Source organism: Branchiostoma floridae, chromosome 5 (assembly GCF_000003815.2).
Source record: "Branchiostoma floridae strain S238N-H82 chromosome 5, Bfl_VNyyK, whole genome shotgun sequence".
NCBI lineage: Eukaryota > Metazoa > Chordata > Leptocardii > Amphioxiformes > Branchiostomatidae > Branchiostoma > Branchiostoma floridae.
In genome coordinates this window covers 14,206,189-14,225,637 of record NC_049983.1, presented here as the reverse complement: position 1 = coordinate 14,225,637, position 19,449 = coordinate 14,206,189, and the positions used below count along the sequence as shown (strand labels likewise).

General features: G+C 41.4%; 1 protein-coding gene across 1 annotated transcript; it reads right to left on the bottom strand.

Moving 5' to 3' along the window:
- Positions 1-139: 139 nt before the first annotated feature.
- On the bottom strand, positions 140-17,722 carry LOC118416721. The gene is made up of 4 exons (XM_035821934.1): positions 17,535-17,722; positions 8,706-8,925; positions 3,535-3,671; positions 140-1,760 (listed from the first exon to the last, which is right to left on the bottom strand). Exons 1-4 carry the CDS (start codon positions 17,584-17,586, stop codon positions 1,417-1,419), a joined length of 753 nt encoding a protein of 250 aa, XP_035677827.1. The 5' UTR covers positions 17,587-17,722; the 3' UTR covers positions 140-1,416.
- Between the last annotated feature and the right edge of the window lie 1,727 nt (positions 17,723-19,449).

Here is a 19,449-nt window from a genome sequence, read left to right as displayed (position 1 = left end):
CAACGATAGAACGATAAAGATAATGTTGTATTAAAGAGTCCCTGTGTATTCTAGGCTCATGATAGCGAACAAAGGATGGATGCAGGTGTTATATTGCTTCTTTTTGTCTTTCTCGTTTGGCAATTCTGCTCTCAGAAGACAAGTTTCTGTACAGTTTTTATTAGTCTGTGTTGTGCTCATCATCATCATAATCATCATCACAAACGGACATGATAATTGTACCTCATAGAGTTCCATCGGTGTCATGTTCAAATAAACGACGTCTATATAACATACATCAACTTACACAGATCCACGTCTTTTTACAAAGATGAACATTGCCGTATAAACTGTCACAACATTGGTATAAACGTCTGCATGACAACTGTGATATGCAACAAAATTTGTACACGAAATCTTATCTGATACTCCCTGTTACAGCTTACCTTTATAAAAGTGACAGATGTAACGTTAGTTGTAAGGTGATAACGATATGCACGTAGTGAAGAGACCCCAGGAAATGGTCTCATACAGGGACATGGATACGTCATACATTCGTTAATGCCGATTAATTAGTTACTGATGCCGCTGCCGCTAAATATGCTATATGTATATGGTATTATTTAAAAGATTAGACAACTTTTCATTTGATATGACAGGTGATCGTTACACGTCTTCTATAAATTTCAGAAAGTTTAACCTCTCTTAAGGTTTGAAACCACAAAGAGGACATTCCTACACATCACTTTCTGTCGTTCTGGCATACACTGTTAACAGATGTCGCCAGGTGGTGCTCATGGGCCTTTGATACACGGTTATGCATTGTAATGCCCCAAAATGCATTATTAAGTTGATTTCGTGAGCAAATTTCTGGGATGGCAGACAATATGCAATCTGTTCCTTTAGCGTACGGCTGTATAGATAGTAGCTATCGGAACACATGGGTCAATTTGCATCAATATTTAGAGGCCATGGCGTGTAATTACTGTCATTGCAGATAGATGTCGCTCTTTTGATTGACCAACCGGTGTGTCGTCAGAGACAATCCCATCCATCATCAGGTATAAACTAGTTACAACAACTTATAAATTATTGTGCTGCGCTTTGGAAATGTAAGAACTGATCGAATAGAATTGATCCGACAATGTTTGAACCGAAATGAGTATTGCATTATGCGCCCGGCCGGAAACTACCGTGAGATGCGAAAGGTGTTCATGATAACGTTGATATGATTGTTCTGTTCAATAAGGTTGAAAAAGGGAAGGTCTTTCAACCTCCTTGTTCTGAAGTACGAGATGCGCCGTGATGGTCTGTATTTGAAGTTCTGCATTTTGAAACTCTGCGCAATCCTGTCAGAAGCTGCCATTCTCTCAGCCCAACGTTCTTTGGGTCATCATAATATCACCATGTACCAGCGCCTCAGTCTGTACTAACTGTCTATACGGCTGATTCGATGGAGGCCTTTCTTGATTCTGAGCCCACCGAGTTCGTCGCGGGAAAGTCTATGACTGTTTCCTTCGAAGTGGAGGGCGTGGGCGAGGGACTGTCTATGACGATCGTCACTTTGCTCTTCGCACATCCGGGACCTTCGTCCGCCTCGGTTCGAGTACTAAGTAGTGGTTCATTTCCGGGGCAACCGTTGACCTTGGCAGGTTTATTGGTGTTGTGTTGTCCGTTTGATAAATGTCCGTTGTTGACGGTCAACAGTTTTATCCAACTCTGCGGAGCTTCAAATTTGGTCCTGTCTTCACATGACGGTTTCCGTGAGTTTGTCACCGAGTCTGCAAAACAAAGCAAAACAAGTGTTGAATATCATACAACTTACAATATTGCCAACAATAATCATGGTGCTGTTAACTGCGTAAATGGGGACAACCCGGCAAGGGTATATTAAAAATGTGCATGATCGTTCATACCGTATTTGGTATGCTGAGAACGGTGATCAATACTGTAGTTTACAACTGTTAGCCATCTGCGTGTGTATTACCGAAGCTGTTATGTCGCTTCAGCGTTTTCCGGCTAAGTGTCTTTTCGTGTTATCTTCTGGCTCAGCTTTTAAGACACGTCTACCCTGTAATCAAATTCCTTCTCGCCACCAAACAGTGAGAGTGCCAGTGGGTACTGAAGTTGGCAACGATCCGTGAACATTCCGAGATAACGAGTAGCGTCAGGCAGGATAAAGTGACTGTAAGCCAAAGCTGGCAAGCGATGCATATCGTGGCCCTGAACTTTGGAAGCATCTCTACAGGTGTTGAGGTTACGCGTACTGATGCGCAACTGACGTGATCGTCTGACATCTTTGCCTTAAGCCATCTTGAGAACACAACAAGATAATAATAAAAAGATGCTATTGTTTTGTTGTGATCTAGGAAGCATGCTAAGAACTAACTTTAAGATGATTTTCATTGTCATGTCAGTGACGAGCAGGGATTTGAACGTCTAAAATGTCTAACGTACTCCTTGCAGTTTCCTTGCACACTGATCAAAGCACGTATCATAAACGGTTGAAGGCCCAAATAGCTAGCACATATCTAACACGGAGTACTGCAGGCAAAGTGTCCCATGTATCATCGCCATGGGTTGTATAACAGACAGTTCGTAGTTTTGGTGCTATCTGTTAACGGATCGGTCTCAACATATCATAGTCCAGCCCAAGTACTATGTCCTTGACCTCCACCGGGCTACTGTCCGTTGAACCGGATGAGACGTTTCCAATATCGGATTGCGAGGATCATCAGTACAGACTGCGATCCGTGGGGTGTCACATGTCACAGTATTAAAGTAGGCATCAGAGTGCCACAACTTTCAGCTTATTTGGACCTGGATAGAATGTGCTTTTAACTACAGGAAGAGCATCAAATTACTGTTGAGGTCATTGACTTCTTTGATGTCATGTACATGTACCTTTACTGTAAAGTACTGATATTAGAAAAAGTTTGCCTATTTTGTATGTTAGATTTAAAATGCTCGAATGGAATTGCGGATTCGCATCATCAGTTAGGGACTACTGCCTGCATAACGTAGACTTGTTAATCTTTTGGTAAATAGTGGCGGGTGGATTTTTCCCAGAAACAACGGTACCATTCCATGTGTCAAGAAAATTAGACGTAATGTACCAAGTTAAGAAATCAATCAACCAATCAATCAATCAATCAGTCGCGTGCATTATTTGTTGATGCGTGTAGGCTACAGACAGTTCAGATAGTTCTCGCCACGTTGTTCTGCACTTGGCGTAGACAGTCCAGTCGGATCTAGAGACCCCCAGCTCCTGGAGTGTGTTGAAAACCTGATCTTCTCATCTCCCTCTTGGACGGCCTCTAGGGCGCTTCCATGATGGATCAGGATCAGACGTTGTCAGTTTGATCACCTCTTGCGTGGGGCGTGCTCTGGACGCATGTCCTAAGAAGGTCAGCGGTTGTTTGGCAATTCTGGGACTAATTGGTGCCAGTTTTGTTGTAATGCGGCTAGAATCGTTGGAGATGAAGTCATGCCAACGTATGTGAAAAAATTATCGTTAAAACCAGCCAATATCATTATGTATAAAAAAAGACTTACTTTGTTGGAAGCTCCCAAGTCTGCTGCCGACAGCAGTTTTACGTGGAAACAGGGTGTAGAACATGCAACAACCGAAATATATGCAGCCCAGGCCGATAAACGTGGAGCCCATGGTGATGCCTATTATTGCACCGACACTGGAAAAAAAAGAGAGGGAACCTCATCAAAGTCACAGTCACAACAGTCCATGAAATAGCGACAGGTGTTTTTATACACCGTTAGACTTAAGCCTGAGTTGGGCGGGTCCCTTGAGTGTCTTAAAGCAGCACTAACAAGCAAGCCTTTTGGCGTTGGCTGTCTGTACACCTATCTAATAATTCATTGGATTGACGCAGAGCCTGAGTTCAGTATGAGAAAACCGTCTTAGGGTGAACAGAATCGATTTCGTTCCGATCGGAATGCGCGAACCCCTGGTTTATCTGAGCGTAGAGCATTGATGCTAAACCCGTGGAGACAAGTCGCCGTAGAGGTTAAAGGTGAGCTGCTTCGGGTTTTGATGAATTGTCTGACATTTTTTTATCCAAGTCACGAATCTGCCCAGTTATCTGTAACTGTCTGAGCGCGCGAGGACCATTATAAAAGATGAGTCTGGCGCCACCGATATGCAAGCTTTTCTCTCCCGCAGATAACCACAAAATGATGTATATCTCAGTGTTGAGATTGCGATCTGGCAGAAGCGGAGATTCCGATCGGAGTTTCCATCGACTGAGACTGTAGGAAAGTGTTCAGGAGGTCTCGCAATCCAAATTTGTTGTCAATCCATAGATAAAGTCTCAGGAATCAAAGCAAAAGAGTTTTGACTGTCTTTTAAGGAAGCGACTTCAAATCGGCAGAATCGCCTATTCTCCAAGATTGCAGAGCTGAGCCCAGTTTACTATATGGTGACCTTGTTAAATAATGTGTATTATTAGATAGTATATTAGATTTGAGTTCAAACCAGCTTGTTAATTTGTATAGCATAATATTCTTATTGTAAAAGAAGGAAAATTAATACGGCTGCCATGAGGTACTTGTTGAATAAACCAGTCTTCATCATCATCATCATCATCAACATCATCCCCTGACATATTCATTACTGTCGCTAACGTCAAGCTGTCACCTGAGACTTTGGCAAAACGTCCCTGGTCGTGGTGTAAAACGGTCTGTCCCTTCTGTAGGGTTCAGCTGAGAGGGATGGGAGGGATGTTGACTTGGTTTCGTGTATGTAACGAGTAAACAAGCCTCAATGGACTTAGATATACAATCTCGGGGGTACTAACACCCGAAGGGGGCCAGTCCTCTTGACCTGGTTTTTACTGTATGTCCGATTGTTCTAATCCGTTTAAATGGCACTGTGATGACCCCAAATGATTTATCATATGCATCCCATGGCGATAAGGCTTCACAATGCGACCACGAGCTTAAGGGATTCAAACTTTCGGAGTGTTCTATAAGCTTCAGCCTAACACAAAACGGGCTGTTGGCAAATTTATTGCGACTATGAATAGTAAAAGAGCCAATATAACTATGTATGATTGTTTATCCATAATACTGTGTTTCCAAAACTCGACTTAATCTTGCATCACACATTGCTGCTAAGTGATGTTAATATTTGATCCTTTATCACACTTACTATCAACAGGTAATGTTCACCTCTGCCCTATAGAGTAGCCGGTTTTTTCTGATCTTTGTACACCTTGCACACTCATATACGCAGACATGTTAAAGTTGTTACGCTCTGCAATGGCTCAAAACAATGAGATTCAATGTTTTGAACAGAAAAAATACACCATCATACTGTACCTATACGCCGTGGTAACAAATGCCCCCCTCCCCTCTCCCTCTTGTCTGTTCCATGATTATGCACCTGGCTGCAAAACACACTAAGGTGGATGTTCTTACAAAACAATGTAAGTCATGTTAATATAATACCCATGCTGTGGTTGCATATATCGCTGTTATCTTGCGGTACCCAATAGGTTACGTCTGGTTAAGATTAACGGGTAAAGTCTAAAGTTTGAGGGGAGAAGGGAAGGGCGACGCATCAAAGTTAGGAGCATCAACTACCAGAAGTGATCCATTTGTCATCAAGCAGCAAACATCTTTCAAACAGAAAACAAAGAAACTTTTGGCGTTCTTAGAGATTCTTTCAGCTACTTGAGAACGGAATCTTAAGTTTTTGCCTTCCTCTTGTAACACAATCCTCAGCGTGTCCTATTTGAACTACTGTTGTGGTTAAAAGGGGCCAGGCGAAGCGAGGTATTGTCAACATAGGCGGGTCCAGATCTGAACCTTTGGCTGTGTGGATATAAACGTGCGAGACCACACGACAGAAATGGGTGGAGAGCTATGGTACGTGCCATCCGCATAAAGACTTTCTGAGATATTTCAGACCTAAAAGCTTTGTCAGTACAACAATTCAAATTCTGGACAGGATCGCGAAGGGCGATGATAACATAACTGTCACCGTTATGCTACGGGTACATTTCCAAACCGGGGCCCGGCCGGAATGTGTACGGAAAAGAAAAATAGTTTATCTTCATGAATGATATTTTCATGTTCTAAGTGTTTTGAGGTCTTATATAATTTGATATTTCGTTCTTGAAAGCAACCTGGCCGGGCCCAGGTTTTGGAATTGTGACCAAAGCATAAGTGAAAAAAATCACAACGTACCCATGGAAATCTGCAGATACTGTCTCAACTATCCCGCAGTTTCATGATTCATATTGTGTGGGAAATTCGATTGAAAAGTAGCTTGTCGCTTTTTAGCATGTTTTTAAGTGATTGTTTTGCATGCTTTAATCATGTATTGCATAGGAAAATCCATTTGCTAGTCTTTTCCCAACACGGTATACGAGGATGGATGCATTGCGGATTGCAAATGGGCAAAAGGTCTGGGCTTTCAGAACTTTGAACGTGAATGGCAAAATTCAACCTTGTAAGTTGTAACATTGAAGGGGTTGAGAGGGAAGTCAGCTTATTTGATTTGTTAAGCTTATTTGATTTGTTAAAGCCTCGGTACAATCAAAGGCGACATTTTATCACAGAAATTTTCAGCCAATCAGCAGTCACCGTTGAAGGACACAACTGATTGGCGACAATGACGTCATTCCCGAAGAGTGGTACCAATCTGTGATCAAGGACATCGGAAAGGCTGTATCATACACGGGCTTAAGTACCAATTAGTGGGTAAATACCCTTTGTGTTTATATGGGTACACGGAATGGAGTATTGAAACACGAATGGCAGCCGTTTCCATGCGTCTTTTTTGCAGAAGTGGTTTGAAAAGATGTTTTTTTACCAGATATTGGCGGAATTATTTCTTAAAGCCTACAATGCTGAAAATATTCAAGAGTACCCCAAATTTAAGAATTGAATTGAAAAAAACGTCAACAATAGAATAAAAGGTGAAAATGTTCTGTCTTCCCCTCCCTTCATATATAAGAAGAGCTCGGAGACCTCATACATTCATGAAATATTCTGATTATGCAAATGACTTTCACATCTGTATAATGTCTGCTTGCTTATGTTCACTTTTCACTAACTTAGACATGTCACAATGTTGACAGCCCAGTCAGTTACTACATACACTAAGAAGAATTATGACACTTTCACATTAATTATTCAAATTAGGTACTTATTTGCATAATTAGAATCTGATTATCTTTCACCTGCCACAATCTACATGTTACATGCATTTGAGTCCTATATTAGAAAACACTTCAAATATAGATTTTCCTCTTTAAGTATGCAAATTAAGTCGAAATTTGCATGATTTACACTTCACCATGTACATCTCTGTCACTTGTACCTGCACACCACATATCATGGAAATCCATCATTCCTATGTTCTGTTATGCTCTTTTTCTTTGGAAGATTTTGACAAAAACTCGCCTGCAAGCTGCTAGAGGCCCAAATAATCACTTCTTCCTTAAGGTGGGTTCCCACTGCACTCGCGTCACGCTTGCGTCGCTTCGGGGTTCGTTCATTGTGTCACTGTTGTGTTATTTTCGCCGATTTTCTGTTGCGCTCCCACTGACATGCGTCACTGTTGCGTTTCTAGACTAAATTGACAGGTTGTCGCAGCGTTGTCAATGTATGAAAAATCACTGTAAAATGATGAAAATGCCTAAAAATGAGATTTATAATGAAATAATTTCCCTTGTGATGATGCTTATCCTTATGAATGTTACTTATATGTTATATGATAACCTTGAAAGACTTTTACAGTAAAAGAAGTAACCCAAATGAATGGACACGAATCATATACCATATTTGACTCCATCGCTTATGTGTTTTGCAACAAGTATGTGCAATGGTGTGTGTTAATTTGCATATTTCACAAATGAAAAATCTTGATATTTCCTACGTTTTAATAGGAAATAGACAAAATATAATCGTGATACTGTTGAAGGCATGTTGGCGTCACTGTGTCACTGTTGTGTTACTCTTGGGTCACTGTTGTAACTGAAAAACTGTTGTAAAATGATATCCAAAATGTATCCAAAATAGATTTTCAATAATAAAATGATGTTTACTTTTGATACTTGGTGCAAAATAGACAAAATATAACCTTGATACTGTTGAAGGCATGTTGGCGTCACTGTTGTTTCACTGTTGTGTTACTCTTGGGTCACTGTTGTGTCACTCTTGGGTCACTGTTGGGGCATCTTGCCACTTGCGTTATTTTTTAACTTCCAAAAAAACGTCGCGCTTACTTGTGTCACCTCTAGGTTTGCTTGTGTCACCTCTAGGTTCGCTCGCGTCACCTCTAGGTGCCGCGGGGTTACGTCTGCGTTGTCGAACCCCGAAGCGACGCAAGCGTGACGCGAGTGCAGTGGGAGCCCACCTTTACATCACAAGTTGTCTGCCACCAAAAAATCAAGACCACAGCATGTCCAGGTAAAGAGATACAACAAATTGAAGTTCTGCTGCAGTACCAAGGTCACACACCGGGGGCCCATAATTGACCTTGACCTTCGTCTTCCCAACCCCTACCCACATACCAAATATCATCATAGTCCATCAAGAGGTTCTAAAGTTATGTTTACCACAAATATCCGGAAGCACAAACACACAGACACAGACACAGACACAGACACACACACACACACACACACACACAGATACACACACACACCAAAAACTATACCTCCATTTTTCATGGAGGTAAAAACAGGACTAGCCCGTACCTTACAGTACTGGAGTATAGAACGCTCCCCAGACATGCCTGTCCGTTCTGCGATTTTCTACAGTCGTTGCAACAGTACTTGTTGGAGGACGAGCCACAGCAGTACACGTCCTGGTTATCCTCTGGCCGTTCTATGGTCTGTGGACAGGAAAACCCAGGAACTCGGACTCTGCTTCCATCCACTACTCGGGTATAACTATAACAGAACTCCGCTCTGCACACTGAAAGAAAAGAAATTCAAAATTGAACCTTTTATGATAAGAAACAGGTTTGGCATAGATATTTAGAGTCGAACGTCAATGTATCATTTTTTAGAATCTATTATTAGGCTAAAATTAGATTGGACCAGTCCAGTTTCCTTAATCAGTTTATCATAGGTCCCTTAGTACTCCACTGATGAATTGCTTACTAACAAATGTCTCAATGATTTATCGCAGTCATCTCAAATAACAAATCTGATACATCATCTGTTTGTAACAGCATGTAATGTTCTGGGTAGTTGACTATGACAAGGGTGTTCTCTGTTTCATTTTGTATTCATATACAAGAAAATTGTCTGATTTCTCTTGTGTGACTTTGTGATACATCACGCAAGACCAGGACACAAATGTTGTCATTAACTTGGCTTTTCGCTGCAACTTAACATTCCTGAATCATCCTAGTCATCAGTCTACCATGTCCAGATGGTCCAGTATAACATCGTTATCAGAAGGTTTGCAGGCGCCTCCAGGTTCTGGTTTGACGTAATTACGCGCCACGTCTTGCATTGATGGAAGCTCCCTATTTCCAAGTGTCTGTGACTTTCCAATCGCGCATTGGTCCGGTTACCTCCATTCCACAGAACGTTTACTTGATAATATACTGAGCATGCGCAGAAATACTTTCCAGTAATGCACGTGAAATTGGAAAGACATCACACTGGCCTTTATCATAGTGTCGTCGACCTCAGTCCCTCTGCAACAACGCAATCGGCCTGGATGGCGTGCGTTTTCTACAAGCGTCTTGAAACTGTTTTGCCGAAACAAGATTATCTGGTCCAGAGGGAAGACATAAGACTCCTGACATAAATGGATTATTAGATTATCCCGGCATTGTCTGGAGTAATCAGAGCAGAAAACGTCTGTGAGAAAGCAGAAAATACTTCCTGACTTCTGTCCATGGGCAACAAGGTGACGCACACGGTGTTCCTATCTTAGACGATAAAGTCTTTTTGTACTGATTCTGATGACATTCACCTCAATCGGTATATCTTGAATCGACCGGAGAGAGAAGTGCAGAGAATTACTGTACAAAGTATTTCAAAAGGGTGCTGAACGTGCGGGGGTTGAGGGCATAATGTTTCCTTACTGCCAACACTGAACCTGTTTGGTTCTTCTTTTCTACATATTATGTACACTTCCAATTTCCTGCTTTTTGTAAAGATCCGCTCCGTATGGAGTCGTTTCCTTCAACATTTCGCCTGGAAATCATCGTTGCTGCTATCCGGCGACACGTGCGATATGATACACTCCACCCTGTCTACATTGATACAAAAAGCCACTCTGTTACCGACCAGCTTAAGTGGTTCCTAGGACAAACATTTCTTTTGCAATTTAATATTTCCAAGGAACCCTGTCATTAAGCTTGTACTAATAATATCTTTGTCCTGTGAGTCAATTTATATGAAAATAGTTCCTTCCGTTATTCATAAAGTTTGCTTGGTTAATGTGTTTGCGTTCCGTGAGATGTTTAACTTTACCAGAAATGCTGTCCGCGGCACGTGCTGTACGTCAGCAGTGGGGGAACCGTGGAGTCCTGCCAGATGGTAGGAAGCAGTAGTCAGAAATTGGAAGTGAGACACGTGTTTCTGTGTCATATCATTAATGCGTCAATGGTAGGGGAACCACAATTTGCAATAAGATCTACTTCAACGTATGGCAAATTAGAATTACAGATAAAAGATGAGACACACATGTGATATGAATTTTTCCAAGGCTTCAACCAGCCTTCTAGTTTACAGAGTTACTGTGACAAGTAAAATACACTATTTTGTTTTTTTTCCTGTGAACTGTGGCCATTTCAGATAAATTGATGAAAATAATGTAAAAATTGCTCCCCTAAACATATGTGGTGTATGCATGTGTGGTACATCAATGCCACTATACATGACGTGGTTATAGCCAAAGTAAATCATACAGGAAAGCTGACGTGGATGCTTTTCCTCGTTCATTTTTAAACCTATCACATTTCCGGAGGCAGATGTTTCAAAGAGACAAGATTGATTCTATTTTAAATTCCTCTTCTCATCGCCAACAGTGCCCCAGTCATATCTGTCATACCCTATATGATAACACCAGAAGGTATGCAGTTACTAGTGTAAAACACTCCAATAAGATTCGATACGCCAACAACCCTGACCTAAATTTCGTGAAATTGCCTTGTCATCGAAATCCTGATACAAATTACTTTTACCGTTTAGAGGTTCTCTCTGCAACCATTCATTTCGTAACGGTGAGCCGAGGACGACGATAGAAGGGCACTGTGGATAGAATACCTTGTAAGATGTCACCACTATTTATGTGCTATGAATATAGAACATCCGCATTCATCCAAGATCTAATGCACCAGACCTTCGTCCAATTCTGCATTACTCCAGTCCGTCTGAGGGTAATGAATTTAGGTCAGTCATCAGGGAACCTTGATCATGAGTTTAGCAACATGTACAGATAGCTACTGAGGATCCTAATTGAATCAGAAACAGGCTAGCCAAGTCCCCTCGTCTCTAATCACTGGACACTTCATTACCCACCTCCCAACAGTGCTCTTGTCATTTGCCTGGCATTGAAGTGTCCTTGACGCAAATGTTATCTAAATGCATAGACTATCAGTGACTTGCAGGCTCCTAACAGACACGCACTTAGCAGGGAAGCAGGTCGCTGGAACATTATGATACGGTGCTATTTTTACTGCTTAGGTACTGATAGCTTTAGAAATAGGCCAAACACGCTGATAGTGCTTGTATCACAGAAGTTATTTCCGGTACCAATACTTGTTAGTCGCTGTGGTGAAATATTATTGCGTATCGGTCATCATCGGGTGGCAAAACATTTTCCCAAATACGTTATGTATTGTATAGTCAGTTGGTCGTTCGTCTATGTTCACCACTGTGGTGTTTAGAAATTGACCGTTAGGGGCTATCATCGTCGAGATGGAAGGAAAACACGTTTTGGTCAAAGACTTTGTACTCTGGTCCAGGCAATCACGGTACCACCCCGTGACAAGACATGGCCGTCTTGCCGACGCCCTTCCCAAACCTAATGTTGGCACTGATGGCGACAACGTTGCGACTGATTACGACTTTCGGATACTTTTTCCAAGGACGATCAATATCAGGGTGGTACAATTGATGGAAGGGCTTTACCAACTGATTAGCAAGGGTCAAAAATACATTTTTGTACCATCTATTCAATGTCAAACAATATGGAGATCAGCAACTACAAGCAAAAGGACATCGTCATTGTGCTACTGCAAACATCTGTGGCAGGAGTGGCCACTGAGGTTGTTCTTTGCACAAAGAACACTTACAGAGCCGAGAAAAACGGGTAGCACTCTGTTTACACGCCCTGATAGGAGAGTGTTTTAGAAAGGCAAACAGTTTAAACTGGTGAAACGAATTCTTCCTCCTGTGTACAGTGGAGTCTCTTTAGCCACCACGATGTGTTTCAGACGATAAACAGGCCACAGGGAAGAAGTCAAAATGTTTACTTCTGAACACCGGCGGGCTTGTCAGTAACTGCTTTTGGTGCTTTACCGAACCACCTGAAACACCAAATGGTTTTCACTAGTCATGGTCTAGTCTTATTCAGTCTCAACATCTGCACGAACCTTATGAATTTCGTACGAATCCTATGTGATGCGCACGAATCACTATGCGAAAACGTACGAATCTTATGAAAACCGCAGAATCACAAAGCGAAAACGCACGAACATTATATAATACACACTAAATACTGTGTGACACGTGATATCACGGGTAGAAACACTCAGAAATATACCTTCTCCCAACGTAGCGGTCGGCCAGTTTGCATAAGGTTCGTATAACATAAGATTCGTGTGTGTCACATAATGATTCGTGCGTATCACATAAGCTTCGTACGTTTTCACATAATGATTCGTATGTATCACATAAGATTCATACGAATTTCACAAGGCTCATGCAAATGCTTAGGTACCCTGTTATTAGTAGATAGTATATGTATGTTGAAATGGTCTTCTTTTCCAAGGTCACTGATTATCAAAAGGGGGACAGAGAGAATGAAGTTGATAAAGTATGAACACCTCTCCCGCCGCATTAAATGTTCCTGTGGTGATAGGTATGGCGTGCCAGAATGTCCGCATTAATGATTAACACGTTTGTGTGCTTGTAAAACATCAGCTTTGTGGTCAACACTGCTGGCTGTAATGGCCGGATTTGATTTTTATGACATTGTTGGTGTTTCCAGTGGACAAACAGTGTGTAAATCTCGCCTAATGACAACTTGACAAGGATGTCAAGGATGCTGCAGTCAAATCTCCATACTCAAGAGAAGATTGGGTAAAAACTGAAGAAGTGAATTATTTTCTCGACCTAGTCACCGTGCAGTTAAATCATTTATGAGTGTTTGGAAATAGCGGAATCAATTTCATTGATGATCCTCTCCACCTCAATTATCTACGGCTCTTCCCCTCCCTACAGATAAGGATACCTGATAAGAGTGTTCATTAGTTATGCGACCTCTGTATGACCTTTGGACACGACTATGGCCATAGGCGTAACAAACTGTCAATGAGGTTTTAGCAAGATTGAAAGAATTTTGGTACAGCTGTTAAGTTCATTCATAGCCTCAGGATTCGGGGAACTATATATAGCTGCAAACGTATATGTTCTGTCTGCCAACTTAAAAAAAGGAAACTTCACGCTATGAGTACTCGTACATGTATTATCAATAAAGACGGGACATGTAAGAAATTTTCTGGAAAGTTGTGGAGTCGCCCTTTCGTAAATTTAAGTTTATAGTTCATAAAAAAAGTACTTTTCAGAAGTTTTTCCTGGAGTGCATAACAATTATCTTTGCCTGTGTAAGTCTCCATTTCCCGTGACATTAGCAGCTTCTCACGCCAGGCCATTCTACTCCGTTGACACCCAAACAACTAACCGCACACTCTCCACGGAGCATTAGCCACAAAGGAGACGTCTATATTTAGAAAGACCTGATCCACATGGCTTAACACTGATAGAATTTTACCTGTGTGTGTAGGGACTCTCAACACCTGTGTCATCACTATTATCTAATTCTACACTGGTTTTGAATGAAAAACTCACCTCTATAGCTTTAAAATGTTCAACAATTACACAAAAATAGATACAGTATCGCTGGTAATGTAGATAGTGTCACAGCAAAAATCCGAATAGGACATTGGTGAAGTGTATTCTGCATGGTATTTCAGAAAGCTATCAGTCACCGTGAGTGTGCAGGGCGTATATATGTCTACTAGCTATAAGAATTAGGTCATGCAATTTCAGTGTCTTGGGTTCCATACGTTTTCTTAGAGTCACGTATTACGTAATTCAACACGTTCAACGCTTGACTTGAATTGTGATCTTATGTCAAAGACACAGAGCATCACATGTTTGTATTCCACTTCTTTAACACGGTATATTCATCGTAGCTGTTTTAGTAAATGTCGCAGTCATCCCCTGTCTCAGATTTCGAAGTGAAAAGTGATTTTTGACACGCGTTGTTCCTTAACGAAGAACGACATGAAAATAAACTGAAATTCGATACAGCATACAGCCTTACACTGAAGCGTTTGTAGCTTCTGCCCAAAACTGCCTCCGGCAGCCGACGAACTCAACACGGTGTTCTGTTTTGTACATACACTCCACACGCACCCTCTTCCCCACAAATAATCTTGTCGCAAGATCTGCTGAGGTAGCGCAGCCAAGAAGAGAACACCTGTTCAGAAATGTCAGTTCTTCTTATTGTTTCATTCAACACCGAAGGCATCTGATGAATTCCACGTACATGTCGGAAAGAATGCTAGTCGGACTGAGACATGTGCTGCGCTGTGCAATATGCCTACTGTTTGCTCCCATGTCACGATGGTTTCCTAGCTTCTAGAATTGGTCAAAGGTGACTCTAGAGACTTGCTATTCCCAGAATCATTCTGATTACAATAGTCTTGTTGGTATATCAATGGTTTACCCTCTAATACAAACAGCGTGGCGTAAACCACAAAGTACAACAAGCTTGATGATGATGATATCTTCACATCCAAGTTTATGAAAATGCTTTCCACTGTCTAAAGATGAATAATCTCAGAACCACAAACTACGGAAGAGAATATGATAAGTACAATATTAGGCAGTGAAGTTATATCAGATACTATCAGCTACACTAACTATGAAGAAATAGCAGGTACACATTGCGTAAAAGCAATGTATCTAACGTTATCTGCCCGGTTGCCAAAACACACTTATCTCTTTCCAGGGCTAGCTTCGCGGTTGTGGATCTAGGACCAACACAGGGTGCCAGAAGTTGACCTACATTACCTTATTGTCTTTTGACGAATGTCCTTAATTCAACTAGTCACAGAAAAGAAATCTGTTGTGTCTCTAGGTGTCTATTTTTCAGTGTTGCTGAGGTGTTTAGTTAGAAATATGACCAAGCCAAAAGGCCTGTGAAACGATAGCGAAGAGAACAAAGTCACATTGTTTTGCAGAGGGAGATGCATACAAAGTCCTCGATACAAGCTGGTGATGTGCTTTACATTTTCATTTCATTGTTGTCTTACTGGACGTCCTACACGCTAAAAGTTGTCAGATACTGACTCTAGGTTGCTACTTAAGAAATGTTTGAAACTTCAAGCACCATTATGGTACAAGTAGCATATTTCGTATTTCAAGAGGCCCCTTGTCCTGTACCAAAGACAAAATGATTGTCCTGATGTACATAATACTCTGCTGTTAAACTAATAAATAACCTGATCTTTGCTGCTCAAAAGCTGACACAGCTGATACAATTTAGATAGGAAATTGAATTTGGGGACATACTTCGGCTTCAATTTATCCTACAAAATTGGAGCAAATGAGGTCATGGACTATGCAACCTAAATTGTTTTCCCTTCTAAAAATAAGCAAGCAGGTGCATATATGGGTACGTGGATAAAAACAGGGTGGGCACAAATCTGTGCCAGTCTCTGGTAGCGCCCTTGTACTACATTTGTTTATGGACCCTGCTTTTTTAAACATTAACTACAATGAATAGATGCCAAATCGTTTGATACTTGAATCGTGGTTGTGTAAAACATTCACCATTTGTTCAACAATCACAGTAAAAAAGTAGATAGGTTTAGATAGTGTTGTATTACGACAATGTAAACTGTGCTATGTAGAGACTCCTGCCGTCTATCCGCGGCGACAGAAGGTAAATCGATATCCCGTCTCGATGTAGTACGTACATCTGTACTTTGCACACCGCCAGCAGAGTGACTGAAGAAACGTACCCTGACATTCTATCATAGTGAATTGGTCACGTAAACGGTTTTGAAACATAGCAGTGTGCATTAGCATCGGATGCATATATCACAAAACGGGGACAATATTATAAACGCGATATGCCATCATATGGTCGCAAAAGACCGCATAATCTTGTATTAGATTTCTTAAAGCATATTTGATCACAACTGTTAATGGCGTATTTCCTTGGGTAGTTAAAAACTTCGTGTAACCGTGCCAGGTTTCCGATGTCATGGATATTTGCTCCTCTCTTCACCACAGAAGTTAAACAGTGCCCTACACAAATTGATGTGCACAGCCCCAAACCAAACAATGTATTTGTAAAAACAGTGGATTTGTAAAGAAAACAACAAACGTTGTTCCGTCTGTATGTTCTAGTTAGGTGTCAAGAGGCTTTACCTTCGGTATTTCCAGTAGCTAGACAAAAGGAAATCGTACACTACAACATTAAGACAACCTGCGCAAGATAGAGATAATGCAATTAGATCAAGTTATGTAAGGTTATCTTCTGAAATTGTCCACGCAAGTATCGACCGCTGTGCTTGATAGACGGACTAAATGCAAAGTCACAAGCACAGTCCCACTTTTCACGTGAGAGCACAGCCTGTTTTACCATCGTTACATTATACATTATTGCCATTCTGATCTGTACGTGATTGCGTCCGTGTTGCACATCTTAAGGCTCATTTCAGTCGAAATAACGATATTCGTAATTACGTGCAAGACATTACACCTTAATTTGATATCGGGATGTTACGGAGCACCCAAATGCCCATGTACGTTTCTGATCATAGACCCCGTGAGTCTGGATCTGGACCATGTGCCGGGGCGAATGATACATTTTAGCACAAAATCAATGGTTACGATGATGTTCGTCCTACAAACAAGTTAAGAAGGTGTCCTGCGCATGCAAACAAGTTCAGATGGTGTTAGAATACAAATCACAGTTGTGATTTAGTAGTCGTTATGATGTCCTATACCCCGGTACGTCTGCGATTCACGGAATGTTATCATGTTAAGTGGCCAGATTTCAGACATATGAAAAACCATGGTAATATTTAACTACCGACGTATCAATGTTTAAAGTGCGTCGATCCTGAAAGTTAAATATCTAATTTTGTGGTACTCAATTAAGAACTTGGTCATTTAGCGGTTACGTTATCAGCGTGTTTTGTCTACTTTTGACTGCAGGGATCAGCAATACCCTGTAACAGGTGTGTGTGTGTGTGCGTTACCGGATACCAGGTCAGGGAGTTTCAGTATAGTTCACCCGGAACACAGGGAATAACTCACCTTCCAAAAGGACAGAGACCGCGATGGCCGTCACGAGAAGCCTTGCCTCCATCGTCCACCGGTGAAGCTGTTAGTTAGCCAGCCGGGAGGACATCGCTGCCGTGCTACCAGACTCCTGTGCCCGCCATGCGGCGACATGAACATGAGTGCGCGCCCAGCCTCGCCGTGTAGTGGGCAACCTGTTTTGTCAGCCGCTAGGTCACGTGGCGCAGGTAAGGGGGAGGTCCATTGGTAGTGAACACACTTCAGGGCACATGTGCCAGTAGTAGCTTACTTGAGATGAATGTATGGATGCAAAAATTGGAGAAAAATGCGAAAACCTTAAAGACTTTTAGAACGTGTACAAATGTGTCAATTGCAATTTTTCATCCTGATTGGGGCGGGGGGGGGGGCTCTCCTTTCTTGAGTTACCCTTTCCTGGACGGGACAGTTCTGGGTCAGTAGTGACGACCAGCTAGTTAGAGTACCAGACATGTTCATATCGTGTATCATTTATGTAGACCCAATTAGACTAATGGGGTTACCGGAATTATGTATTCATTGATCTCGAAGCACTGTGATATGTGGGTTGAACCCACACGTTATAGAAAAGGTCGAATCCTTCGTCTTCCACTGTCTCAAAAAAGTCAAACCCAATAAGTTACATTTTAGCATTAGACTTTAGATTAGAGTAGCTGCTATACTGTTTACCATTGTTTGTCATTTTTTTGTCACTTGCAATTAGACCTCGGGCAAGAATTTGCGATACAATTTGCATATATGGGTGCATCAAGCCACATGAATATACTATAAATTTAACAGACCACTCAATGAAGCCTTTCGGTGTTTTATTTCAACTCGGCCTTTTGCATCTCCCAGATAACATAAAGGTTAATCATTGTCTTCTTAGCGCAGATTACAGGAGTCAATGCGACATCTAGCGAAATAGAGAAGATGTACATCCTGTTGTATTGCATCTATATATTAGATGGATTCTGCTGCCCCTACCCAAACCATATAAAATTCCTCCAAGGCACATTATATAGGTAGCCTGATATATACGTGTTCTTGTGAAAACGTTTGAAAAGTAAGATTTTTCAGTACTTGGTACTTTCGAAGATCTGTGCAGTAATCGACCCGTGGATAAAATAGACCAAGAGAAATTCAAACTTGTTTCTCAAATTTACATTCACGACCCGCGGTAGAATTGGCGAAAAAAATCAATTGGAATGATATTGGAAATTGACTAGTCCATTTCGTGCCAGATTGCAGGCGTGAGTTCGTTCCAATACTATGATGGCATGATGTGTGTACGTGTTTCAACGACACCAGTGCGGCTATTTGACCAATTGAACAATTTCTAATCCAGTCGCAAGTAGTATGCGTTAGCTAACGATGTTAGCCTGGCTACCATCCTCCGTAGTGACCACTGGCTCAATACTTTCGCTCCGTGGATAGCAAGCGAAAGTAGTGAGTCAGCGGTCAATATGAAGGATAATACTCAGGCTATAATGATGTACCTGCAATTATAGAATGCGGCAATCCGTTAATTGCATAATAGCCGATGCCATTCAAACAGAGCACCCAGCCTACCCAGTTCTCTTTAAGCAATCAGTGACATTTATACACCCTGGCTTCTAGATAAAGCTTTTATATAAAGAACAAGGGAAAATAGCACGTAATGTAAGGACGTGGAAATTCATCACGCTTTGTGATAAATTACAGAGGTTTATGATTACATGTGAGGCTGTTTTGCGGCTATTTCCTTTAAGACTTTAAGTATTGATTGGTCGTGTGAAATTCTCACTGTGTTGTTGGGTGGGTAAATCGATAAATGACATGCAGTACATGCCCTCCGCACTCCCGGCATCGCCGGCGTTTTCAATTTGGATTTTCTATTACCCTTGTGTAAAGATCTTATGTTCCTCTAATTCCC